This window comes from Vulpes vulpes, chromosome 7 (genome assembly GCF_048418805.1).
Source record: "Vulpes vulpes isolate BD-2025 chromosome 7, VulVul3, whole genome shotgun sequence".
NCBI classification, from domain to species: Eukaryota; Metazoa; Chordata; class Mammalia; order Carnivora; family Canidae; genus Vulpes; species Vulpes vulpes.
In genome coordinates, this window is record NC_132786.1 from 107,572,738 (window position 1) to 107,599,336 (window position 26,599).

Here is a 26,599-nt window from a genome sequence, read left to right on the forward strand (position 1 = left end):
TTTTTTTTAAAGATTTATTTATTTATTTGAGAGAGAGAGAGAGCATACGCAGACAGGAGAGAATTTCAAGCAGACTCCCCAGTGAGTGCAGAGCCCAGTGAGGGGCTCAATCCCACCACCCTGAGATCATGATCTGAGCCCAAAATCGAGTTGGACACTTAACCAACTGAGCCACCCAGGCACCCCTAATTTTTTAAAAATAAACTTAATTTTGGAATAGTTTTATATTTACAGAAAAGGTACAAAGATACTACAGAGTTCCTGTGTCCTCCTCAGTTTCCCCTAGTGTTAACATCTTATGTAACCACAGTACAGTTCTTATTAAAACTAAGAAATCAACGCTGCCATATTGCTATTAATAAACTCAGAAGTTATTCAGATTTTCATGGGTTTTCTACCAATATCCTTTTCCGTCCTGGGGTATAATCCAAGGCACCACGTTGCACTAGCATTAATGGATTATAAGGGACAGATGACACAATCTAGTTTGCATTTTTAAAAGATCACATCCACTGACTGTGGATCCATCGGAGAACATGTGGCAGCTGCAGGCAGTGAGGGCGGTTGCAGTTAGGTGTCCTCCTTGTCATAAAGGACCACGGTTGAGGTAGCCTGCATCCGGGGTGGGTAGCAAGGCAGAGACAGGTGGAACTGGGTCCTACTGAAGAGCAGAGTTGAAAAGGTTTGGTTATAGCCTGAATTAAAGAATCAAGGATGATTCCCAGGTGGCTTGACTTGACAGTTGGATAGTATCTACCCAAAAGAAGAAAGAGGAGCCTGTGTCTCTGCCTCTCTATCTCTCTCTCTCTCTCTCTCTCTCTCTCTCTCATGAATAAATAAATAAAATCTTAAAAAAAAGAATGAAGATAAGCCCTACAGTCAGAAAAAGAGATGAAGCTCTCTGTAGGCTTGTGCACCTCATATATGTGGTAAATCATCTATGGGAGCACAGTTCTCATTGCTGCCCCAAAAAATTATTGCCTTCATGTACTTTCCTGAAGAATTATATACTTCAAAATCTTCATAAAGAGTTGACTGAGTATTACTGGAACAGATTTTTGGTCACTCCAATTAACCAAGCATGATACCTGGTTTTTTCTACGTCCTTATCTGTAAAATGCATATAATCCTGGTTTTGTTCTAGTTCCCTAGTCTTAAATGGGTATAATAACAGAATATCTGCTCTTCCCTCTCTATCAGAGAGCTTCTAAAGATCCACTGTGACCTTGAATGGGAACACGGAAGGCTCAGTATAAACTGTATAGCAATGTACGGATGTTAATTATTGCACATACACAGGACCACCCTTGCAAAACCAAACCTCTGTGGGGCAAGTCCACATTAGTCCACTAATTGGCAGGGTCGGAGGACATGGAGGGGTGAGATGGAGTGGCACATTCCCATGAGGGGCACCATGGGGCTGCAAGAATCAGAGGTGCAGGCCAGCTAGCCCAACAAGAAAAGACTTTAAGACCCCATAATCCATGCAGAGAAGACCTGTGGCAAAACAAAAATAGACCTCATCAAGCCCAGAACTCAGGGCCAGGGACCAAGTCAGGAAAAATGCACATGCCTCTGTGGGGAGGGGGCAGTGTTTGAGAGAAAGGAGTTTGGGGCTCCTTTCCAAAAGGTCACTGCTAAAACCCATGAGGTCTTTATGGGCCAGCAAGTTCATGACTCTGGGATCTGCCAAACTGATTGCTCCCCACATGAGGAACAGTCCCAACCTGGCAAGATCAACAATATAGTACCAATAACCCATACGGACTGCTTCTTGAGCATGGATTCCTTATTTCTGATAATGAGATAATCACTAACCTATAAGAAGTACTAAATTCAACAGTCAGGAAAGTGACAGCTGCACATCACATAAAACTCAGATACAAAGGGCTTGACAGTAAGAACAGTAATTCTCTCCACAAGAATCCAACTGTAAGGCATTTCCAAGGCTGGTGCTGTTTTTCTACTCAAGCAGGACAATGTCATTCTTTCCATGTGTGTCTTGTGTGTCCCATTTTACAGCCAGAGAATCTTTTCCCCCAACAAACATCCCTTTGCACCTGACTGGCCAGAAGTGCAGTACATGCTTATGGCTAAGCCAGTAACTAGGAAAGGAAAAGAGATCACTCCGGTTAGCGTAGACCAGCGTTTCACAAAGCAGAATCCCGTGGCCAGCAACATCGTGACCTGGGTCTTGTTAGAAATGTCACGCCTCAGGCCTGACTCATTGAACCTGGGGCTGGGGTCTGGCAATCTGTTTTCAACAGGTCCACTGAGTGATTCCAGTGGAGGATAAATTTGAGAAGACCTGGTTTAAAACAACCACGGTTTCACCTGAACTGGAGATAAAGGCACCCTCTCCAAGGTGTTTGACTACATGGAGCAAATCAAGATTTGTTAACAAAAAGGGGGCAATGGTTTTGCAGTATTGGGAAGGTTGTTTGATCTCTCATAGGTTGCAGAGGACCTTCCATACCCATAGACCAAGGTCTCCATGGGCCTCACCCCCCATAATCATAGAACGGACTCTAATAAAATATTGTCTCAACTGGAAGCTTCTGGTCCGCTCTGCTCACCATTCTACCCCAGCCCCTAACTGGCACTGTGCCTAGTGTACAGGAGGCATGCAAACCTTTTTTTAAAAGATTTTTATTTGTTTATTCATGAGAGAGAGAGAGAGAGAGGCAGAGACACAGGCAGAGGGAGAAGCAGGCTCCATGCATGGAGCCTGACATGGGACTCGATCCCGGACTCCAGGATCACGCCCTGAGCCAAAGGCAGACACTCAACCACTGAGCCACCCAGGTATCCCATCACCTAATCTTTACCATATTCTTTCTTCTTCTATCCAGTAGGAACAATTGTGAAAATAATTCAGTTAGGAGACTCTGAAAATCTAAGTCTTTAGTTTAATTGTGGGTTATACAGCAAATGGTAGCTCTCTTTGGCTAGGATCCAGGGCAATGTAGACTAGAGGAGGTCGGGGCTGCGTCCCTGTGACCCCCTGTGGTTACTCCGAGCTCTACCACTTTCTGAGTGTAACTTAGGGAAAGTTCTTTTACTTATTAAGCTTTTTTCTTTGTCATCATAATGAACTACTATTGGCACCTACTCCATGAAGTTTGTGAGACTTAAGGTCACCTACATATAACACTCACTATAATATCTAGGGCATGGAACAACGTTTGTACATACAAACGTTTGTCTAAAAACTCAACCACTTGGGGAAACTCTTAGGAGAATGCTGAGACCATTAGTTTCCTTTCTTCTACACTCTCAAGCACTATCCCTTATTGCTGCTTAGCAAATTAGAATCAAGGAATTTTAGCCAGTTACTGCCCGTGAGTTTGTAAAGTCAAGCCACACCTGGCCGGTGGTGGGATGTGGTGGAAAGACAGCATGGTAGCCCTGTAAGAGCACTGGATTTAGAGCCACAAGGCCTGGCTCGGTCACAGATTGAGGCTTTTAACATTTCTGAGCTTCAGGTTTCTCCCCTTTGAAATGTGAAAACTAATGCCTGCCTGCTTGACCCACAAACCTCACAGGGTTATCGGCGAGGCCAGATGGCGTGGGAGCAGGTGCAGAGGTGCTGTCACACACCTTCACACCACCCTCCGGTGCTGCCCCCACCCCCAAGCGCTCTCCCTGGAACCCCAACGACCACCCTAAAGCTTCAGGTTTCCACTTACTGGGCTTCTCAGTGGCTGGCACAGTGGACCACTCCCTTCCTCTCAAACCCCTTCCTTTCTTGGCTGCTGTGATACCACCCTCACCCCCATCCTCTGCTTGGCTCCTTTGCCCATTCTCCCTCTTAACTGTCCAAATCCCTTGGCATGCCCGCCAGCGCTGCTTCTTGCCCTACTTTATCCAGAGTCCATCACAACCACTCTGGCTCTGAATGCCATCTGTCAACAAATAAACTAATCCCGAAGATTCAATAACTACCTAGTGGCCTGTAACAGATCCTTTCTGCTAAAGCCGGCTAGCATGTGATCTACTGCCCATAGCCAAGGCTCCTGATGAACACTCCCAGGACTCCATCACTCAGCTCTTTAAAATCTTCACTTCCACCATATTGGCCCTGCATCAAAAGAATTTAGAAATTCAGAATAAAAAATCAGTACAATATAGTGATCCAACAAGTCTCTATATTATTCAGGGCTCATCATGGTAAGTGTGCTCTTATACCCCATCACCTATTTCACCCATGCCCCTACCCACATCCCCTCTGGTAATAGTTTGTTTTTTATAGTTAAGACTCTTGGTTTTTCATTTGTCTCTCTTTTTTCTTTGCTTGTTTTGTTTCTTAAATTCCACTTTTGAGTGAAATCATATGGTACTTTTTGTCTTTCTCTGACTTATTTCACTTAACATTATGCCCTCTAGATTCATCTATGTTGCAAATGGCAAGATTTCATTCTTTTTTTATGGCTGAGCAATATTCCATTGTGTATGAATAACACATCTTCCTTATCCACTCATTTGTCAGCGGCACTTGGGCTGCTTCCATAATTTGCCTATTGTAAATAATGCTGCAATAAACATAGGGATGCACATATCTTTTTGACTTACTGTTTTTGTATTCTTTAGGTAGATCATAATGGAATTACTGGATCATATGGTAATTCTATTTTTAATTTTTCAAGGACCCTCCATACTGTTTTCCACAGAAACTACCTATATAATTTTAGGAAAACTTTTATCTAGTCATATGTATTAATATGGTGCTTTAAAGAACTGTGCATTAGCTCACTCTTTTCTATTTTAGAATTTTACATCAAGCCTTACATGCGAAATTGAAATTGCTCTATAACTATCTTTGCTTGACCAGCCCTTATTCAATTTCCTGTCTCATACGTAAAGTGACATAACATTATTTTTTTCTCTGAAAGCATTTGAATAGGATTCATAAGGTAGGTAGTTTTAGTTTCAGCTGCAAGTATCAGAGAACCCAAAGTACAATGGATTACATGAGACGGAAATGTATTTCTCTGTCATTTAAAATTCCAGGTGGAAGCTATGGGTCTAAAATGGTAGCTGCATACTCACTGAGGTCCCGGGTTCCTTCTATCTGGCTGTTTTAGCAGAAATCTCCCATTGGCTCCCTCACACAGCACTGCCTCCTCCTACAGGATTCATTAAACTGTACAGTGCTAGTTTCCCAAGGACCCCCTGTCCTCCCAACATCGGTCTCTGTTTGGATCACCAAGCCTGGCTTGGGTCCCTTGCACGTCTAAGCCTTCCTGGAGTCCCATTTAGCCTGCAGAAATGCATGTACCTCTTCCACATCATTGGTAGAGAGCAGATCATTCCCCTCACCATAGCCCTCTCCTTTTACCTTTAGCATCAATCAGGTCATTTGAAGTCCCCAAACTCTAGGAGACACACATTAAGCTCTCAGAGAGGTTCTGTGAAACTTCCCCAAGTTTAGTCTTTCCTTCATCAAAGAACATTCCCATAGCACTCAAAAGTTCTCTCTCTAAATAAAATCCTATTAAACCTTTTGCTCATCTGGGAAATACAAATCCAAACACAATGAGATACCACCTCACACCAGTTAAAATAGCTAAAGTTAACAAGTCAGAAAACCACAAATGTTGGCGAGGATGCATATAAAGGGGAACCCTCTTACACTGTTGGCGGGAATGCAAGCTGGCGCAGTTACCCTGGAGAACAGTGTGGAGGTTTCTCAAAAAGTTAAAAACAGAGCTACCCTATGACCCAGCAATTGCACTGCTGGGGATTTACCCCAAAGATACAAATGCAGTGATCTGAAGAGGCACCTGCACTCCAATGTTTATAGCAGCAATGTCCACGATAGCCAAACCATGGAAAGAGCCCAGATGCCCACTGACAGGTGAATGGATAAAGAAGATGTGGGATACATACACAATGGAATATTACTCAGCCATCAAAAAAATGAAATCTTGCCATTTGCAACCATACAGATGGAACTAGAGGGTATTATGCTAAGCAAAATAAGTCAATCAGAGAAAGACAATTATCATATGACCTCACTCATATATAGAATTTAAGAAACAAAATAGAGGAGCATAGGGGAAGGGAGGGAAAAATAAAACAAGATGAAATCAGAGAGGGAGACAAATCATAAGAGACTCTTAATCATAGGAAACAAACTGAGGGTTGCTGGAGGGGAGGGGGTTGGGGGCTGGGGTAACTGGGTGATGGGCATTAAGAAGGGCATGTGATGTAATGAGCACTGGGTATTATATAAAACTGATGAGTCACTGACCTCTACCTCTGAAACTAATAATATACTATATGTTAATTGAATTTCAATTTAAAAAGCTTCTTTCTCACTCCTCTGTATCCCCCTATATATATCCACCAAGATGGGTGCTAAACTAAGGGTCACAAAAATTTTTCTTATTCTTAGCATTCTCTGCACCTTTAGGCTATCATCTATTGTTCTCAGTCTTTGGGGCCTTGGTTGAAACTTGGTGACAACAAGAAAAGTCTCATTCAAAATCCTGTAACATATATATTTTTAAACAAAGATATATTACTCTGACAAACAGGAAAAAAAAGGCAGATTTTGAAAATAAATATTTAGCAGTTTAAAATAGATTATCTAGTTGTAAGAAATAAACAAAAGTGCAGATTCGCCTGACAGATTATTATCTATTGTCAAAGGCTATGAGATCACTCGATTTTTTTAAATTAATTTTTATTGGTGTTCAATTTACCAACATACAGAAAAACACCCAGTGCTCATCCCGTCAAGTGTCCACCTCAGTGCCCGTCACCCATTCCCCTCCAACACCCGCCCTCCTCCCCTTCCACCACCCCTAGTTCGTTTCCCCGAGTTAGGAGTCTTTATGTTCTGTCTCCCTTCCTGATATTTCCCAACATTTCTTTTATATATTTCCTTTATATTCCCTTTCACTATTATTTATATTCCCCAAATGAATGAGAACATACACTGTTTGTCCTTCTCCGATTGACTTATTTCACTCAGCATAATTTTTTCCAGAATTCACCATTTCAGGAAAACTGAAAAATAAATATAATGCCTATCAACAATGGATTTGTTAAGTCACCCATGGCATTGCTACCTAATGGATACTACTTGATCATTAAAAAGAATATGTTCCTAAGTTTATTAACTTGGAAATGGTTCACAGTAGCTGACTTGGAAATAGTTCTCAGTATTGAGTAATGAAAAAAAATACAGACTATGAATCTATAACTATTTCTAAAAACCCTCCCAGTGCTTCTAGCTCATGCAACGTGAAAGGAGTACGCTGACACTGTCATCCCTGACTCCATTCTTCTCACCTACCACCAACAGAATAGCAGGGAAGCCTATTGGCTTCACATGCCCATAACCACCTCCTAAGTCAGCTTTTTCTACCCTTGCCTCCGGCTTGCAGGAGCCTACCCTGGTCCAACAATCAGAGGGATCCTGTGAAAATGTGAGTTCTGGTCCCCACATTGCCTAGAATCCTCTGTTGGTTTCCCACATCACTTATAATAAAAGCCAGTCTTCACAGTGGCACACGAGGCTTACAGAAATGACTTATCTGGATTCCTATCAGTGCTCTGATCACCCCTCCTGCTACTAATGCCTACACTCACTGCATTTCAGACCCAGACATGCTAGGCACACTCCTGCCTTGGAGAGTCTTGGCAGTGGCTCTTCCTTCTGCCCCATTTGTCCACCTGGCTCCCTGCCTTTCCACCTTCAGGTCTGTAGATCAAAGAGCATGGGCACACACCAATATGCAGCACTTAGAATGGGCTGGAACTCACGGCAAGAAGGATTAGCAAGAACAGAGTCCCCTTCTCCAAGTACTCAGCAGAGAGACATCTTGAGTAGAGGCCCAGATGAACACAACACTGTGTGTTGAGCAGCAGGGCACCCTTTTATAGGGAAAAGGTAAGAATGGCCTTGCATGAGAGGAAAGAAAATTTTAGATTCAGGCTGCAGCTTGCCTAGCACGTGGACTTCCTGGAGGCTCCTGGTCCTGTGAGAAATTGAGTCCTGGCACAGTCTTTCCCACTGTGGGAAAGAGAAAGAGCCCTAGAGCCATCACCTGCCAGTCCTGCTTTTCACTCCACTAGGTGCTGAGTGTTTTAAACTTTTTATTTTTGAAGTAATTGAAAGTTAAGAAACAAGTAAAGAGTCTGAAGTACCATCCACTCTGCTTCCCCAGTGGTGACATCTTCTATAACTATAGTACATTACCAAAACCAAGAAACGGAGTTGACAAGACTACAGACCCTATTCAGCTTCCACAACTGTCTAAGCCCACATTTGTATTCACATATACATGTGTGTGAGTGTAGCTGGATGCAGTGTTATCCCATGTACAGATTTGGATAATCACCACCAAAATCAAGATATAATCTAACTTCTTCCTGCTGTCTCTTTGTACCTATGCCCACCCCCAAGACCACTCCCCAACCCTGTCCCCTACAAATACCTGTTCTCCAGATCTATAATTTTGTCATTCTGAGAACATTAAATCAGTGGAATCAAACAGTATGTAACATTTTTGGCACTGGCTCCTTTCACTCTGCATAATTTTCTGGAGATGCATCAAAGTGGTTGTGTATATCAAGAGTTTGTCCCATTTTTATTGCTGAGATGTATTCCATGGTATGGAGTTACCACAGTTTTACCCTTCACCCAAAGGAAGGACATCTGGATTGTTTCTAGTTTGGGGCTATTACAAATGAAGCCATATGAACATTCACGTACATACAGGTTCATGTGTGTGTGAGTGCATGTTTTCACTTCTCTGAGATAAATGCCCAGGAGTGCTACTGCTGGGTCACATTGGCATATTTATTTTTTTAAGGCAACATCCAACTGTTTTCCCGGGCAGCCACACCATTTGACATTCTATCACCCCCAAAAGTTTTCTTGTGATCTTTTAAAATCTCTCTCTCTCATTTCTCTCCCTATCCAACTCTGTCCCATATATTAGGTTGCATTTCCTAGAATTTTATACAAGTGAAATCATATAGCATGTACCCTATTCTGGTCTGGCTTCTTTCACTCAACATCATTATTCTGAGATTCGTCCAAGTTGTAGCATGTATTAAGAGTTCATTTCAATCTCTTGTTAACAGCGTTCTGAAGTATGGATAGACCACAGGTTGTTTATACATTTCCCTATTGACGGACATTTGGGTTGTTTCCAGGTTTTTGCCTACTGCTAGAAACATGCAAAAAAAAAAAAAAGTGATTCCGTTTCTCCACATTCTCACCAGAATTTGGTGTTGCCATTATTTTATATTTTAGCCATTCTGATAAGTGCCTACTGGTATCTCATTGTGATTCTAATTTGCATTTTGCTAATGGGTAATGATGCTGCACATCTTTTCATGTGTTCATCTGTCACCTGTGTCTCCAGTTTAGTAAAACATCCGTTCGTGTCTCTTGCCCATTTTATTTATTTTTATTTATTTTTTAAGAGGGAGAGCGCATGTGGGGTGGGGGTGGGGGGGCAAAAGGGTCAGAGGGAGAGGGAGAGAGAGAATCTTAGGCTCCACGCCTAGCACAGAGCACCACATGGAGCTGAATCTCACAACTCTGAGACCATAACCTGAGCCAAAATCAAGAAGTAGATGCCTAACTGACTGAGCTACCCAGGTGTCCTATTGCCTATTTTATAACTGGCTTTTTTTACTATTGAATTTGGAGAGTCCTTTATATATTATAGGGATAAGGCCCTTGTCAGATATGTGGTTTGCAACTATTTTCCCCTAGTCTGCAGTTTGTCTTCAGTTCCTCTTAACAGAGTCTTTTTTAGAACAAAAAGGTTTTTAGTTTTGATGAAGTCCAATTTAGTAATTTTTTACTTTATGGATCATGCTTTAGCTGTGTCTAAGAATCCTTCACCTTGCCCTACATTGCAAAGAGGTTCTATATTTTATTCCAAAAGTTGTATAGTTTTACATTTAAAAACCATGATCCCCCCCCCCCCAAAAAAAAAACCATGATCCCAGATGAATGGATAAAGAAGATGAAGGGATATATAATTTTTTATATAGTTTTTAAACATACCTTCTAGAAAGAAACATTATATATATATATATGTGATCCCAGATGAATGGATAAAGAAGATGAAGGGATATATAATTTTTTATATAGTTTTTAAACATACCTTCTAGAAAGAAACATTATATATATATATATGTGTGTGTATATATATATGTGTGTGTATGTATATATGAGTGTATATATATATATATATATATATGTATATATATCCCCCACATCTTATATATCTCCACAATGGAATATTACTCAGGCATCAGAAAAGATGAATACCCACCATTTACATCAATGTGGATGGAACTGGAGGATATTATGCTGAGTGGAATAAGTCAGTTGGAGAAAGACAATCATCATATGGCTCCATTCATATGCAGACTATAAGACATAGTGAGAGGGATTATAAGGGAAAGGAGGGAAACTGAGTGGGGAAAAATTAGAGAGGAAGACAAACTATGAGAGACTCCTGACTCTGGGAAACAAAGGGTTGCAGAAGGGGAGGAGGGAGGGGGGATGGGGTGACTGGGTGATGAGCACTGAGGAGGGCACTTGATGGACGAGCACTGGGTGTCATACTATATGTTGGCAAATTGAATTTGAGCAAAATTTTTTTTAAATGACAACACTAAAAAATTAATATAAAAAAATAAAATCCTGATCCATTTTGAATTAATTACAGTGAAATGGGTGAGGCAAGGTTCACTGAGTGCCTTTGCACAAAGGAACTCTCCCAAATAAGGGTGGAAGGAGGTCCCAGGAGGATAGCTGTGTGCAAGGCACAGAAGATACAGTCCAGGCGGAAACACATGAAAGAGACAGCCATACCGAGGACTGCCATCACCATGCCTTCTGCAGAAGCACCATCTGACCATCGCCAAAGCCAGGGAGTCCAGCAGGAAAGAAGGCACTCAAAGTCCGGGAAATAGGAAATCCAACTCAAGGCATTCCCAGGAAGAGGCAGTGAAGCAGGCCAGAGAGAGAGATCGTTTCATATGGAAGGAGATGGAGGTGTCCAGGAGTGATACCTTGGGGAAAGCTAAAATGGAGCACACACATATTGATTTGATTGGACTTGTAGAAAAGTGTACCAAAAAACCACTGAGAGGCATAAGAAAGAATTAGAAAGAGGACCCACTGAAAGGGAGGAAGAGGGCCATTATTAACTTCAGGAAAGGACATAAATAAGAAAGCAAATACAGTGATCTGTACACTATAATGCTCAGTCTGAACAATATTTATACGGGCACAATAATATAAACATGGAACAGTTCACTGAACAAAGCCTGTAATATGACTCTAGTGGGAAACTGGGAGAGGGAAACAGAAGGCACAGTATAAGAGAACCAAGTCCTCAAATACCATAATAAGAAACTAATAGAGGATGTCAAATATTGATAAATCAAAAGAGAGCATAATATACATATTATTTAGAAATATAGAGATGTGTTAATGCCAGGAATGAAAAGCCAAAATGAAAAGCCTGGGTAGCACGGCGGTTTGGCGCCTGCCTTTGGCCCAGGGCGCGATCCTGGAGACCCGGGATCGAATCCCACGTCGGGCTCCAGGTGCATGGAGCCTGCTTCTCCCTCTGCCTGTGTCTCTGCCTCTCTCTCTCTGTGTGACTATCATAAATAAATAAAAATTTAAAAAAAAAAGGAAAAAGAAAAGCCAAAATTGTTGAAAGTGGTTGGGGAAGGGACCAAGGGAAGGAATGAGACAAGAAACTCCCATAATTGGCTATAAGCCCTTTAATAACATTTGGCTTTTACCCTACAAGTGCATGTGTCACTTTAATAAAATAAAAGCTAATTTTTGCAACCAAGAAGTAGTGCCATGTTGTCTAACACAGCAGAGGACACGATGCTCTTGTTCTTTCCCTCCTTCGGGCACGATTTGCTGATGCAGGTTATATATCAAGATTCCAGGAACTAATGGGGCAGCACATGTGAAACCTATTCCTTGGCTTGTGCCCTAGCCACCGCCTGCTAGTGACCTTACTTCTAAGGATTTTGTCTTATGATTTGCTAATCCTTTTCTGGTAACATTGCTTCCAAGCTTAACTGAACACACTTCCTTCTTTAACTACAGGTAATGCAATTTCAGTGCAGACAGGATAAAGAGCATTCTTGAATCACACACAGAAAACTTCTGCTAGATTTGATTTCATCATTAAGTGTGTTCCTGAAAAAAGTCAGATTCAGAGCAAATTATTGTGTATTAAATACTCTCCAGTAAATTTTAACATTATGTTCTTAGGAGGGGGAGAAAAATCTGACCCCAACCAACAAGGATGACAGTGCTTTCTCAAGACTCTCTATAATTATTTTCAAAAAGCCCTTAGAAGTGATTGATTTATACAGTTTGTTCACATAATTTTCCCACACAGCCAATGAAAGAAATTAGTCAAGGAGAAACTAACATTTGCCGAGTGCCTATTATATGTCAGGCACTGTGCAAGAGACTTTAATAAATGTATTGTCTACTTTTATCTTGGCAACCACCCAGAGAAGTAGATAGAATTATCCCCACTTTACATTTAAGGAAACCAGAGCCTAAAGATATTAAGACTAAAGATTTTCCCAAAGCCACACAGCTAGTAATTCAAACCAACCATCAAGTCTTTTCACAAGAAATGTATGTAATTACAATTCCCAGCGTTAATTTGAGCTTTGAGTGCTCTGTGATTCCATAGGGCTTTAATATTTAAACAGCCACATATGATTTAGCATTGTTCCAAGCGGGAAACTCAGAAGACACTGACCTCATCAGAATTTTTAAAGTATGACAGTCTCTTTTGATGTAATAGTCTTGAAACCAACAAATGTCTATTGATCTAATGATCAATTAAAAGGCAATATGAGATTCAAATAGCAATATGAGAAGAACACTGTTTTAGGGACAGAGTAACTAAAACCAAATCAAAATAACTCCACCTCTTAAAGTCTTGTGACCTTGAGCAAATCGCTTCAGCTTTCAGGATAAAACTGTCAGACTTACCGGAGCTATCCTCAAGGTTCTTCTGCCATTAAAAAAAAAAAAAAAAAAAAAAAAAAAAGTGAAAAGAATACTATCCACTTTTGGATAAGCCCACAATAAAGTGAAAAGCCCATGGCAGGAATTTCAAACTTGCCACTGTTATAAAAGGTTCAGAACTGCAGTTTCAGCAAATTTCTCCCACTATGTAAATGAAATGACATCAAACGGATAAACCTAAACACTCACTAAGAATGTGCAGTGTGAGATTTCCCTCTGTGAGCACCGAGCAGAGCTGAGTCCCAAAACTTTCCTCCTCTGACAGCCTGACACTGATAAAGGCAGCTGTTTCTTAGCTGTTTCTTTCTAACTATGTAAGTTTGACATTGGCCTCGATGCAGATGGGGAAACCAAAAGATTTACCTCCTGCGTCATGTTACCCTTCCATCGCATATTCACCTTCTACCTGTATGCGTGACGTAGTGAGCTGACCCACAGACAAACCACAAAAAAGAAAATGTAACCTGGCTAATGGAGCATAACCAAACCAACCCCTTGAAAAGAGAAATTAACAACAGCCGATAGCAGGTCGCCTTTTAGGGGAGCCGGTTTACCCCAGCCCTGACCTGGAAACAGGTGACCAGCCAGAGAACATTATCTTGGATGGTAACACATGATTTTTATTTACACCAATGATTTTCTAACAAACAATAAAGTTGAATTACCTTTTTTTATTTCCTGAGTCAGGATGTGCTGTGGAGTCTTCCTTGTTTCAAGACGTCGTGTCCTCTAAATCATTCATTTATTCCTTAAATACAATATTTGATAAAATCTCAGCAACCATCCTCTGGTGTTACATCACTCTACCCCATTCATGTCCTACCACCTAATGCATCTCCTTCAAAGGGTTGCAACATGAGAGTGGTCTTCCAATTTTGTAACAAGAACAACAAAAACGTATCAGATAATTGGGTCCACTCACATTACTCACATCTCAGAATTAAAATCAGGTTGTTATTATTACATGTAATAGCCGATTGACATTTTATTACATTGCCATTTTCATAGCATTTCTTTTTATAAGTCAGTCATATTACAACCAACAAAGCATTTACATTTATGCATTTGATGGTCACTCCTTCAACAATATCAAGAACTTTTATTGCCCGGCAACATGCCACGTCCTGAAGTTTCATTAATGACATGTCTTGGCGCTCATGCAGAGAGACACATGGCACAGGGACTAGTTCGGTTCCTGGACTCTCAAGCCAAGTTCCCCAGGGTCAAGTGCTGGCTCTGATGCTTACCAGCTGGGTGACTTGGGGCAAGCCACATAAATGCTTAGTGTCTCAATTACCTCGTCTATAATCATAACGGGGCCTACTTCACAGGGCTTTGGGGATTAAGTGAGTTAATAAACAGAACTGTACCTCACACATAGGAATTGTTATGATCACTATATAAATGGTCATTCAATAAAATGGAATTCCTTTTCTAGCGAGGGAGTCAGACACAATAAACAAATAAGAAAATTATACCTAATGGTGGGAACGAACACCAAGGAAACAACTTACAATATAATTAAAACATACCCATTCCTGTCAGAAGCAGCTATTATTTGGATGAACTCCCCTGCTAAAAACAAACTGGGCACCAAAATGAATTCAGTTTTTGATAGCCTCATGCAACAAAAGGGACAGAATTATAGGCATAGGGCTCACCCAAAAGCAGAACAATCCTTCTGTTGTTCCCTAAAGGGCCATAACCAACCTCAGGGCTTGGGCCACTTAGAAGTAAGATGCCCTCATTTTTCCCACCCTCCACAGGTCTGCACGGACAATCAAGCTGCTTTAGAACAGGAGAGATCTGCTAGGGGGATCTGTTTAGATCAGGAATGCATTTGTTCCCAGAAGGTGTGACTATGAGTTCATAGGGCTCACATAGATCCCTGGCTTTCATCGCCCCAAACTCCTCAAGCCATGAACTTAGTGCAAAGGAATCCTGTCTGGTAATGCCCCTAACTAAAATCCTGAAAACTCTTTCTATAAGCCGCCTTTGCTTTAGGCCTTAAATCTTCATAGCAAGAGTTTCCAAATGAAAATGAGGAGTATACAATAATATCCAAGAATACAAAGAAACAAGATTGACAAGTAGGAGTAGGAAGTTAGGAAGAGTCAGCTGGTGTTGCTTGAATTTCAGAGAGAGGTGCCACCGTACTCATCGGCCTTGCTCAGGTCAAGCGTAAAACCAAAGGGACTAGTAATATTTTGTGACTTGCAATCTGCCTACTTCTATAATATGCATTCGTGTTAACCTAGTAGGGTACAGGACGAGACGCTACAAAAAGCGGATCCCAACTTCAGGCACAGGAGTTAAGGCCCACTCTCTGAAGTTTATAAACTAAGTCCAGCAACACTGTGAAAACATGGAAAGGAGAAAAGGAATATCAAACTACCAGGACACTGGTGACTAGAAAGGAAAAGGCCACGGGAGATGAGCATCTAATTTTCAAAATATGGAAGCATCCGTAAAAGAGGAATGAAGGGGGGCATGTGGCTGGCTCAGCCGGTTACACCTCCAATTCTTGATTTCACCTCAGGTCATGATTTCAAGGTGGTGAGATGCCCCCCAAGACCCAGAGGGGCTCTTCACTCAGCAGGGAGTCTGCTTGAGATCCTCTGTCTCTCTTTGCCCATCCCCCTTTCCCCTCCCCTTGTGTGCATGCCCACACAAGCTCTCTCACTCTTTCTCTCTTTAAAATAAATAAATAAATCTTAAAAAAAAAAATAAAGGAATGAAGGGAGGGAGATGAAAAGAGTAAATGTAAAAATAGGGGCAAAAATAAAGAAGGACTAAGCTTACCCCAACATTAACTGTGTTAGTCCTGGATGAGAAGAATATAAATGATCTTTATTTTCTTCATTTTGATTAGCTGTATTTCTTAAATTTTCTCATTATGTGTTTACCATTACCCAGTTTCCACTATAAATGCTTTAAAGGAAAATAATCAATTTTCCAGCCTCCAAAGGAATGCCAGGTTTGCTAGGATTGCAAAGGCCAGGTTTAACCTTGAAAGTTCTTATTTTAATTTCTAGTATGCAAATCTTCCCCTCTAGGAATTCATTCTCTTTTGCGTTTGAGTATTATCATTTATTGCACTTAAAAGTGCACCTGAGAAAGAAGCAATTTAATTAGAGAGAAAGTTTATAAAAAAAAATAAATAAATAAAAATAAAGTTAAAAAAAATTAGAGAGAAAGAGAAGGGGTGGGGCAGGTGGGGGGGGGGGGTGCGGAGAGAGACGGATGAAAATGTCCTTACTCAAACCATCAACACATTTTTGAAAAATAAAAAAATGACAAAATAAAATATTATTAAGAAAAGTAAGCATACTTCTAAGCATACTTAAATTCTGTATTCAGAATTTAACAGTATATTCGGTTAAATTCTATAGCATTAAAAGTCACCTACTATTCACTGGATAGATAAATTAACTTTTCAATCAAAGTGGCTTATTTTACAGATGCATTCCCTGACTCTATAAGCTTTCCCATCACTTAAACATTTCACTGAATCCTCATTCCATGAAGAACTTTCCAGATTGGTCCGGAAAAAAAAAAAAAAAAGTGACAATACTGGGGCACCTGGGTGGGTCAGTGGTTGAGCGTCTGCCTTGAGCTCAGGTTGGATCCCGGGGTCCAGGGAGCCTGCTTCTCCCTCTGCCTATGTCTCAGCCTCTCTCTCCATGTCTCTCATGAATAAATAAATAAAATATTTTTTTTAAATGTGACAATTCTACCTTTTTTCCCCTTTGAACAATATCATTTTCTTCTATACCTCTAATAGACTGTATCAGGGAGGAATACTTTTTGGCTGCTAGTAACAGGAAACTGTATTTAAATCTGTGCTTAAATCATAGGAATATATATTATCTTACTCAACTAACAGTCTGGAGTTAGATGGTTCCAGGGTTCTTTCAGGGGCTTATTGATATCATCAAGACCCAGACACTTCTCACATTCCCCTGCCATCATCCTTAGCATGTTGGTTTTTATGCCCATGCCTGTTGCCTCTCTGTTGCAAGGCGGCTGCTGCAACACCAGACATCACATCCTCACGCTGTGCTTAAATGTAAGAATCAAGGGTATAGCACAAAATATTCCTCTCTCAGAAGGCTCTCCCTTTATCCAGGGAAGAAACATTTCCAGAAGTCTTCTTTTGGCCCCCAGAGTCAGAATTGGATCACCTGGGTACTCCCAGTTACAAGGGAGGCTGTGAAAGTATCCTCTTTTTAAGCCTTCCTCCTTGACCCAGTGTCTTCATCTGTAATGGGGTGGCACTGTGATGACTTATCCTGTCCTCCCCTCCCAGGGGGGTGGCCTGTTTCAGTCCTGGTGCCCTGACTGAAAGCTTATTCTCTAAAACTAATTGCAATAAATAAGCGAAATTGCATCTCTTTCAAATATACACCGTTGTGCATATCATTTAAAAATCCAGGAATGTTGGGCAGCCCAAGTGGCTCAGCGGTTTAGCGCCGCCTTCAGCCCAAGGCCTGATCCTGGAGACCCAGGATCGAGTCCCACGTTGGGCTCCCTGCATGGAGCCTGCTTCTCCCTCTGCCTGTGTCTCTGCCTCTCTCTCTCTCTCTCTGTGACTATCATAAATAAATAAAAATTTAAAAAAAATAAAATAAAATCTTTTAAAAAATAAATAAAAATCCAGGAATGCCCAATTAAGAAGTTAATGATATAAAGTATCCATACTTTTATATTTCAGCCATTGTAAAACTCTACAAAAATTTCTTTCCACTAATTCCACATTGTCATTATTTCTTTCCACTAATTTCCAGTAATTCCGAAGGCATTGTCATTGCCTTTCATTATTTCTGTGCTTCACAAAGTCCTCAGAACAAAGATGCCCAGATGTCGGTTGCTCTATACCCACCCCTTCGAAGGGAGGAGTTTCCCAGGACCTCGAGGAACATCAAAATCGTGCTTTGAAAAAGAAGAGCACCCCGGAAGCTGGTGCTGGTTGTACCTCTGCCTTCAGGAGTGAGAACGACCTACAGCAATCAATATTTCTGCCCAATCGATAAGCAGCAGCCCCGGGTCCCCAGGAGCCAGAAGCCTCCGGAAGCCCTGCAGAAGCGCCCGGGTTCGCTTGCCCCCGCGGCTCAGGGCTGCTGCGCGCCCCCCAGGTGGAGTGCCGGCCCCCGCACTTCCAGACCTGAGCGAAGCAAATGCACATCCTCACGTAGTCGTTTTGAGAGCCAGAGACCGGCAGGCTTGGGTCCAACGGGCTAGTGAAGCCCGCGGGAGCTGGAGTCCGAGCTCCTGGGTTCAAATCCGGCTCTGCCACTCACCAGGCACGCAACTTGGAGCTACCAGGTAGCTTTCAGCGCTGGGGTCTCCTCGCCTGTCCAGTGCGGATGACGGCACCCCTGTGTCCCTAGGGCTCCTGCGAGGAGTCAGGAGTTCAAGCCCCCACCCCGCCCCCCAGAAAGCGCTGGAAACAGAGCCCGACCTCGCGCCTTTTAACTAAGTGCCTGCGGCTCCGCAACATTTTGCCCGGGTCTGAAGCGGCTCCTGTGCGTCACGAAACTGGAATCCTGGGGGCTGCGTGGTGGAGGCTGGGGCCCCGGAGAGCAAGGGAGGAAAGAAATCAGGGCAGGGGCCGGGGGAGCCCACCTACGGCTTCCGTCTCCCCGCCTGCGGTCTCCAGCGTTTCTTCTTCTTCTTGGAGGAGTCGGACCGGCGAGCGGCGCGGCGCAGCGTCCCTCCAATCAGACACCCCAAGGCCGGCGCCACGTCCGCGACCCGACCCAATCTCGTCCCCTGGAGGGCGGGAACGCCAAGTTCCTACCTGCACCTGTGGCCGCTGTGGCCGCCTCCTCCGTTGTTGTTGTTGCTGTTTTTTTTTTCCTCCTCCTCCTCCTCCCCCCCCACCCCCCACCCCGGGGTTCTGGTTTCTCGAATCACTTGGCGAATAACCAGCAGGTGGGCAGATAGATGCCTTCTCCCCGTGCAAGGGACCGACCAGAGCGAGCCTCCGAGGGGCCCCCTCCCCGCGCCTGCCGGGCGGCGCCAAGCAGGGAAGAGGGGCGCGCGCGAGGATGAAAGGCTTAGAGCCCCGGGCGGCCTGCCCCGGCTTCCACCTGCGCCGGTGAGCCCCGCACCTGCTCGCGCGGCGCCCTCCGCCCCAGCCCAGCGCGCCGCGGGCCCAGAACGGCCGCCACCGAGGCGGCGCGCACAAGTTGGAGGAGCCAGCGGAGGCCAGCAGCGGCCATCGGCTTAGCGGGACTGCAGAGATTTCGGCCCACACACCTTCCAGAAAGAAGCCCGACCTCCCCGAGACCGCGCGGAGGGACGCTGCGCCTGGCTTCCAGGTTGTCCCCAGCGCACCCCCTCCGGAGTCGTGGGATCCTGGGAAGCCGGAACAGGTGAGCGATTTGGGGTGATCCCGCGTCGGCCAACACAGACCCCACTCTAGGGTGTCAACCTGGGGTGCTCCCCCCCACACACACACACACCTCCTCCCCCACCCCGGCTCCGGGGGGGGGGGGGAGAAGTTGAGAGCCGCAGGCGCTCTGCGTACATTTGCGTAATTTGCAGTCTTTTCCTTGCGCAACTAGTGCAAAGCCTGTCCGCGCACAGAGAATGCAGGGTGGGAGACAGAAGGCAGCCATCAGGACCCCCCCCCCAAAAAAAGCCACCAATGATGGATAACTTGGGGGTACTTCTCCGAGGCGCAAGATAGAGGGAGCGGGATGTTTGCAAACCCAACTGCCCACGGTGCCAGGGGGAGTGGGCGCCTCCCGACGGGAAGAACTTTCGGCGGGTTTAGCTTCTATTGTTTTCAAGTCGCAGCCCGAGCGTGCCCTCGGGGCGTCCTGGGAGGAGCCCCGGCCCGGGTCTCGGCTGCGGAGGCCGCCGCGCCGCCTCGCGTGGGCGCTCCAACTTTCCCCGCGGTTCCGGGAGCAGAACCTCCAACCACCAACACCTCCAAAGTTGCGCGGCCCGGCGCGCCCGCAAGTCCCCAGAGCGCCAGGCACGAGGGATGGGAAGGAGCCCGGAGGAAACCTGGCGGCGCTCCGCGGCGCCCCGGACCCAGCCCAGAGAGCGCGCGCGGGGTCCGGCTTCCCACACCCGCAGGCTCAGCGCCGCCCGCCGCCCCTGCGCCCCGCGCCGCGCGGTTTTCAAAGCTGGGATGGAGCGCAAAGGCTCGGAGGTCCAGGTGGCGCGCAGCGGGTTCCTCCCTGGAGGAAGGAATCGCGCCAAGAAAGAACGAACGAACCAGGGATCTTTCATGCGTGACCCCAAACCTCGGGAGTTGAATTGCGTGGAACACACAAGACCCACCCCGTGCGCCTTTTATTTATTTTTTTATTTTTTAAAGGTTTTATTTATTTATTCATGAGAGACACAGGGAGGGAGAGAGAGAGAGAGGCAGAGACACAGGCAGAGGGAGAAGCAGGCTCCATGCAGGGAGCCCGACGTAGGACTCGATCCCGGGTCTCCAGGGTCACGCCCTGGGCCGAAGGCGGCGCTAAACCGTTGAGCCACCCGCGCTGCCCCCGGGGCGCGTTTTAATACAGAACTCAGAGGAGGGGACATTTGCCCCCTGGCCTCGTCTCGGCCATCGGTGGGGGGGGGGGCAGGGGGGGCGCTTCAGAGGGACGTTGAGATTGGTCTCTGGGGAATAAAAGGAAGCGTGGGATGGCGGTTTTCAAGGGAAGCTAAGTCTACGCATGCTTCTCTGAAAGCGACAGGTAGACGTTGTCCAAAGCAGAATTTAAAAGAAACAAAACACCATGGGCTTGCCCCCTCGCGCTTAGGAGCACGTAAGTCCCCCCCACCCCACCCTGCGAAGAATCACATCGAGAAGGATCCTGTAGCAGAAACGTATGGGGGGAGAAAAGCTTTGGGGGAAATTTCTGGAACTGTTGATGGGAGCGGAAGGAGGGAGTCTAACATTCAGGGCTCACCTCCCGCGGGGACGTGCTCGCTTCGGCGCGCCCTCCTCCCAGGTGCGCATCCGAGAGTCCAGGCCACAGGGCAGGGCAGCTTCCCTCTGGAGCAGGTGCGATCCAGACGCCCGGGAGCCTCCCCGGGGGTGGGGGGTGGAGGGGGTGCCCCGCGCGCGGACCCCCTGCACCCGCCCGGGCTTGAGGGACGGGAGCGCCCAGCTGCCTGGAGACCAGACGGTGGCGCCCGGGAGGCCGCTGGTCCCCGCGCCCTCGGGGGCGCAGCGCCGCGGATGGGGCGGGCGGGGCGAGGGGAGGCCGCGCGGCTCCGGGGCCGACCCAGTGACCGAGTTGTGCTTGCTTCCCCCGCACAGGCCGCGCAGCCCCCCGCCCCGGCCCGCGGGCCATGGCCGACAGCGGCGGCTCGGGCGGCTCGGGGCCCTGGTGGAAATCGCTGGCCAACAGCAGGAAGAAGAGCAAGGAGGCGGCGGGGGCGCAGCCGCCCGCGCAGCCTGCGCCCGGGGAGCCCGCGCCGGCCGCGCCGCCCAGCCCGGACTGGACGGGCGGCTCCCGGGAGAACCAGCACCCCAACCTCCTGGGCGCGCCCGGCGAGCCGCACAGGCCCGACAAGCTGTGCGGGGACAAGGCGGGCGGCAGCAGCCGCCGCAACTTGAAGATCTCGCGCTCCGGGCGCTTTAAGGAGAAGAGGAAGGTGCGCGCCACTCTGCTGCCCGAGGGCGGCGCGGAGGAGGCGGCCTTCCCCGGGGACCCCCGCGACGACGCGCAGTAGCGGGGCGCGCCGGGCCTGCCCCTCTCCGCGCCACCCGCCCTGCCCCCCAGCTCTGCACCGCCCCAGCACCCCGCGTCTCCGCCCGGCAACCTCAGAGTCGTGCACACGAGGCCTCCACGCTTTGGTTTCCCTGGAAATTGAAGTGTCCGCTGAGCTTCCAGTGCTTCAGGACTCAAGGGGGCATCGCGTGTTTATCTGTGCTGGGAGAAGGGGCCTGCCACAGAGCAAGTTGGCATCATCATCATCACTATCTTTTTCCTCCCCTCCCCCCCCCCAAAGTTCTCCCGTGGCCTCCATCCCTTGTGCCACCCGGGGAGTGAGAAGGGTCCTCCTCCGAGTTGGTGGCCCAACTGGGACTGCGCAGCCGGGACACCCAGCCCTGATTCAGGACTCGCTCTCCGAAAGCGAATCGCAGTGGCTGCTTTCAACGCCAGGGAAATGCACTTTAGACGTCCTTGGGTAGCATCCTACTTTTAAGTGAAGGGACGACGACGACAGAGGGCAGGAAACCTTCTTAGGTAGAAGCATTTTAAGTAAGGCAAGAGATTGCTTGTAAGCGTTGAACCACAAAACTGTACTGCCTGTTTTAGTGTGGACTTATTAAAATTGTCGCACTGTAAGACTTAAGGTGACTTTGGTGTTTTTTCCATTGCAAGACTGAAGTCCATCCTACTTAAAAGCTGGCATACAGAGGCCAGAGTGACAGAGTTAATCATTTGCCACACAACCTAACAGCTACTCTGCGATCTTGCTAGAAGGAGGAGAACATTTCTGAAAACTAACATCACCCAGGCTGGAACCAGTTGGCGGGACATCTCTATTTACTAACTAAATTTAAGGAAGGGAGGGAGAAGCCCTATAATTACTCCCAAATCCTCTTTGTTACCTCAGTACATCTTCACACAGTAGAGGAGCTCACACTGCCAGTACTAATTCTTTTTAAAAGCATCCATCATTACCGTTGCTAACAATTGTCTGAAAATACTTGCTGGAATAGATGGACTGAACTCTTGGTTTGTGCAAAGCGGGCCTCTTTTCCCACCCCTTTGCTTCAAAAGCTTATTTCTTTAGTCTGACTTACGCATTTATCTGGTTTCAAAGCCTTGAGATGTACTAATCTGAAGATTCTGAACAAAAATCTACCTGTTTGCTTTTGTTACAAACTTCAGGAAAAGGAGTAAATAAATCCCACTTGCTTTCGGCAAATTACAAGGGAGTTATTGTAGTTGTTAAGGGCCACTGGGATCATTCCCACCACAATTCCATTCATTTATAATCATCCAGAAACACATAGCAAGGAAATTGTAGTGGTCAAAGTGTACATGTATATATAGTTTAGATAATTACAAGCAAGAACTTAACTGGAGCTTCTGAATTGTGTTATATAGAAAGAGGCAGGTTTTTGTTTCTCTCAGGGTAGCAATTTATAAAACAGAGAAACGTTCATTGGCTAAAGAGATTGAACAAAACCAAACTTGCTGAAAATAGCTTAAAGGGACTTAAATTAGTCAATCAAGTTTGGGTACCAGCACAATAATAGAATTTACCATTTGATACATGAATTTCCACATACCAAAGGCTTATTCCAAACGAAATTGTTTGTATGAGGATTACAAACACTTTACGTTAAAAGAGAAAAATCTATGAGTTTTTTTTTCACCATGAAAAGACTTTTTTGTTGTGTATTTCGAACTGGGAATATGTGACCAGAGTCTCATCAGTGTGAGCCTCCTGGCCGAAGAAGACTTTATACTGGTTTTAAGTGGGCCTCCCATCTAGAGGCTCTGATGATGACGAGGGAGAGGAGAATGTGCTGGGGAAGTTCATGGTAAGGAGGGAAGAGCAGGCTGGGAGCAAAGCAAGCAAAAGCTGCCAAATAAAGCTTTGAAACACAATAAAGCATTCCACTTTGTAGAAAGTAATCAAAATTAGAGTCGATAACTATCCAAAATACTTTTCCCCTTCTAAGAGGACCAATAAATTAGGACCGTGCTCACTTATAAAGTTAAACCTGCAATTGCATACTTCTAAAATTTTACAGTAACTCTTTCATTCATGATTTTATTGTTTTAAAAAAAACTTTTTTTCTTAAAAATTCCTTTTGATTCATGAAACATTGGCATTTTCCCAGGTTCTGTATCTTGTTTGGGATCCCATCCAAATCTATAATTGCTGCAGATAACCCATAGCAGATATATAACAGTGGAACTTATTCACATGACATCTTTACCTCACTGTTCTGGAAGAATTGAAAACCATGCTAATGGCAGTTATGACAGTGAGTGCAACACACAATCCACAGTTGAGGTTTGTAATTAGAGAGTTTTAAAGCAGTCCTAATTATGCAGTGGGAGGAATGCACTGATTTAATCCCAACTCAGTGAAATCAGAAACCAAGCAAAATTGGTGGGATGAAAAGATCATAGGTAAGATGAGATAATTTGACAAAGTGTCTTGCTGGGATTTATATGCTTTACAGATGATTAATTACATTCTTGCAACATGTATACAGATTTAAAATTTTTTAAACCTCAAGATAATTTATAGTAAATTGAGGGAAAGTGTTAAATTAAACTTGAAGTTAATTAGATTAGAGGCTTTTGCTTTCTTTAAACCATCTTACAAATGAAATTTCACCCACACGTTTGGAAACCATTAGAGAAATTTTAATACCATGCTTCCAAATGATACGCGGGGGGGGGGGGGGGGGGGAGAGATAAAAATCTAGTTGTGTGTTTGCTAAATGCTTTCATAACCATGATAATTATACCCACAGGGTAGTTTTCGCTTCTGGACTCTCCTTGCCGAGCAGTGATTCCTATCACAGGGTCATTTGAACATCCCTTTGTGTTCATACTTCCATCATTCATCCCATTCTGACTTGCATTTCAAGAGCATTTCAAGAGTTTTGTGGATGTAGTTAGGACACTCTGCTTTAGTATAACACTGGGAAGTATAATGTGCCTTGAAGCATAATGCGAATTCAGCAAGCCTGATTTTGCCGCATACTTTGAAAGGAACTAATGAACCTCATGAACAGTAGCACTGGCTAAAGCTTTGTCAGAAATAGTTCTCCCAAGATGTTCAGAAGAAAATGTTGGTGCCTTCAAATAAATAAATAATAAAATAATAAAAAGTGAGCAGAAAAAATTTTCAAATAAAAAGTGAGTCAGAAAGGAGGAAGTAGGGGCACCTGGGTGATTCAGTGATTGAGTGTCTGCCTTCGGCTCAGGTCTTGACTCTGGAGTCCTGGCATCAGTCCCACATCAGGCTCCCTGTGAGGAGCCTGATTTTCCCTCTGCCCATGTCTCTGCCTCTCTTTCTGTGTCTCTCATGAATAAAAATATAAATTTTTTTTAAAAAAAAAGAAAAGAAGAAGAGTGGGATAGAAATATCCAGTGATCACAGGACCCTTTTATGAGGAAAACAGAGAATATTACTTTTTTCCTAGATGAGTCATGCCAACCAGACTAGAAACTAACACACAGAAAGCTGGCCTGATAAATACAGTAAAGGGAAACTGATCTTTTAAAAATCTATTTGGTTTATGGAGCCTTTCATTATAATTTACAGAAATGTAGGAGATTCTTTCTTGGGATAGGCTCAAGTTTATCTCCATGGCGAGTAGAAAGTGGGACGAGAGATATTTTATACCATTTCAGTGTCAACATACAAGCACCTTAGACTGAAACAAGCATGCAGCCCCGGGCAAACTTTGTCATTGAGAAGTGAGCTGTCCATTAGGCATTGTTCCTCTCATCTTTTCTCTGTAGTTGCCCACCCCATACCCACTTTGCCTTGGAGCCATTGCACATCCATTTCCACTAAGCTGAGTCATAGAAGAAGGGGTGCCAGGATGCACAGGGGCCTTCCCTGGTCTCCTGCAGGCACAGCATGTTGACAACCACTTTGTCCAAAGATGGCCCTACAGATTTGGATTATGGGAAGAAGAGCGTTCGTGATGAGAGAAGATTATCACGGAGATAGGATGTAAGGAAATAACACAGGCCTTCCCTAGCAGAGGACAGCTGACCATTTGTATAGAAATGGAAACAGCTATAATCCACGATAAGTAAGAGGACATAAGCGATCCTTCCCCATGTGCAAACGAAGAAATTCAGCCATACTTCCAGACCAATTGCACTACGAGTGACACATCATAGACTGGTAATTATTCCGTCAGAGTTGTTGAAAAACCTCATGCAATAAAAAAGATCCATGAGGAAGTGTCTTGATCTGAGATGTGTAACAAGATTGTTACCCGTGAGACAGAAATGTCTGGCCCTAAAACTAGAGAGCATCATGTTAAAGAAGCTAAAGGTTCCTATCCATGAGAGGAGCCACCAATTGACCTGTCTGTTGAGTGGGGACTATGGGGCTCATCTTGGACCTCCTCATGCCTTTTATGAAGGGATTTTCCTTGAGTTACAATACCCTGGGCTATTAATTTCTTTCTAGTTCCAGTCAACAACTGCTGATTCATACCCTACAAGGATGGCAGCAAAAAGTTCCCACAGTTTTCCAAGATGCTTTTTTTTTTTTTTTAAGATTTTACTTATTTATTTTAGAGAGAGAGCACACACAGAGAGAGAGACAGAGGAGCAGAAGCACGCTCCCTGCTGAGCAGGGAGCCTGATGTGGGACTCGATCCCAGGACCCTGAGATCATGACCTGAGCCGAAGGCAGATGCTTAACTGATTGAGCCACCCAGGTGCCCCTCCAAGACAGTTGAACATAGTTGGCTCTCTGACTTGTTCTTGAGTCTTTGACAATCTGATGTCAGTTTATTATACTGTAAAATGATGGGATGGAGTCCATATTCCAGCTTTAAAACTCTCTTGAGTATTC

The 26,599-nt window shown here is 44.8% G+C and overlaps 1 protein-coding gene and 1 long non-coding RNA gene across 4 annotated transcripts in view; one reads left to right on the forward strand and one right to left on the reverse strand.

Moving 5' to 3' along the window:
• Positions 1–18,652, reverse strand: part of LOC112915795 (uncharacterized) — a 34,305-nt gene extending 15,653 nt beyond the window's left edge. Inside the window, exons 1-3 of one of the 2 annotated variants that reach the window (XR_012002732.1) lie at positions 13,726–18,652; positions 6,943–7,014; positions 3,946–4,081 (exon numbers count right to left, since the gene is read on the reverse strand). This is a non-coding gene — a long non-coding RNA (uncharacterized lncRNA). The remainder of the gene's footprint in view (positions 1–3,945; positions 4,082–6,942; positions 7,015–13,725) is intronic. The other variant, XR_012002731.1, reaches the window with a different exon arrangement.
• Positions 18,653–18,933: 281 nt separating this feature from the next.
• On the forward strand, positions 18,934–22,753 carry PRR15 (proline rich 15). 2 transcript variants are annotated; one of them, XM_072764633.1, is made up of 3 exons: positions 18,934–19,437; positions 20,767–20,838; positions 21,336–22,753. In XM_072764633.1, exon 3 carries the CDS (start codon positions 21,368–21,370, stop codon positions 21,749–21,751), a length of 384 nt encoding a protein of 127 aa, XP_072620734.1. In that variant the 5' UTR covers positions 18,934–19,437; positions 20,767–20,838; positions 21,336–21,367; the 3' UTR covers positions 21,752–22,753. The 2 variants fall into 2 exon arrangements, with proteins under 2 accessions (XP_072620734.1, XP_025848872.1); XM_025993087.2 differs by lacking the exon at positions 20,767–20,838.
• The last annotated feature ends 3,846 nt before the right edge of the window (positions 22,754–26,599 follow it).

What these genes read in the sequence shown, in the direction of transcription:
- PRR15 (XM_072764633.1), top strand. Translation starts at nt 21,368, where the DNA reads ATGGCCGACAGCGGCGGCTCGGGCGGCTCGGGGCCCTGGTGGAAATCG.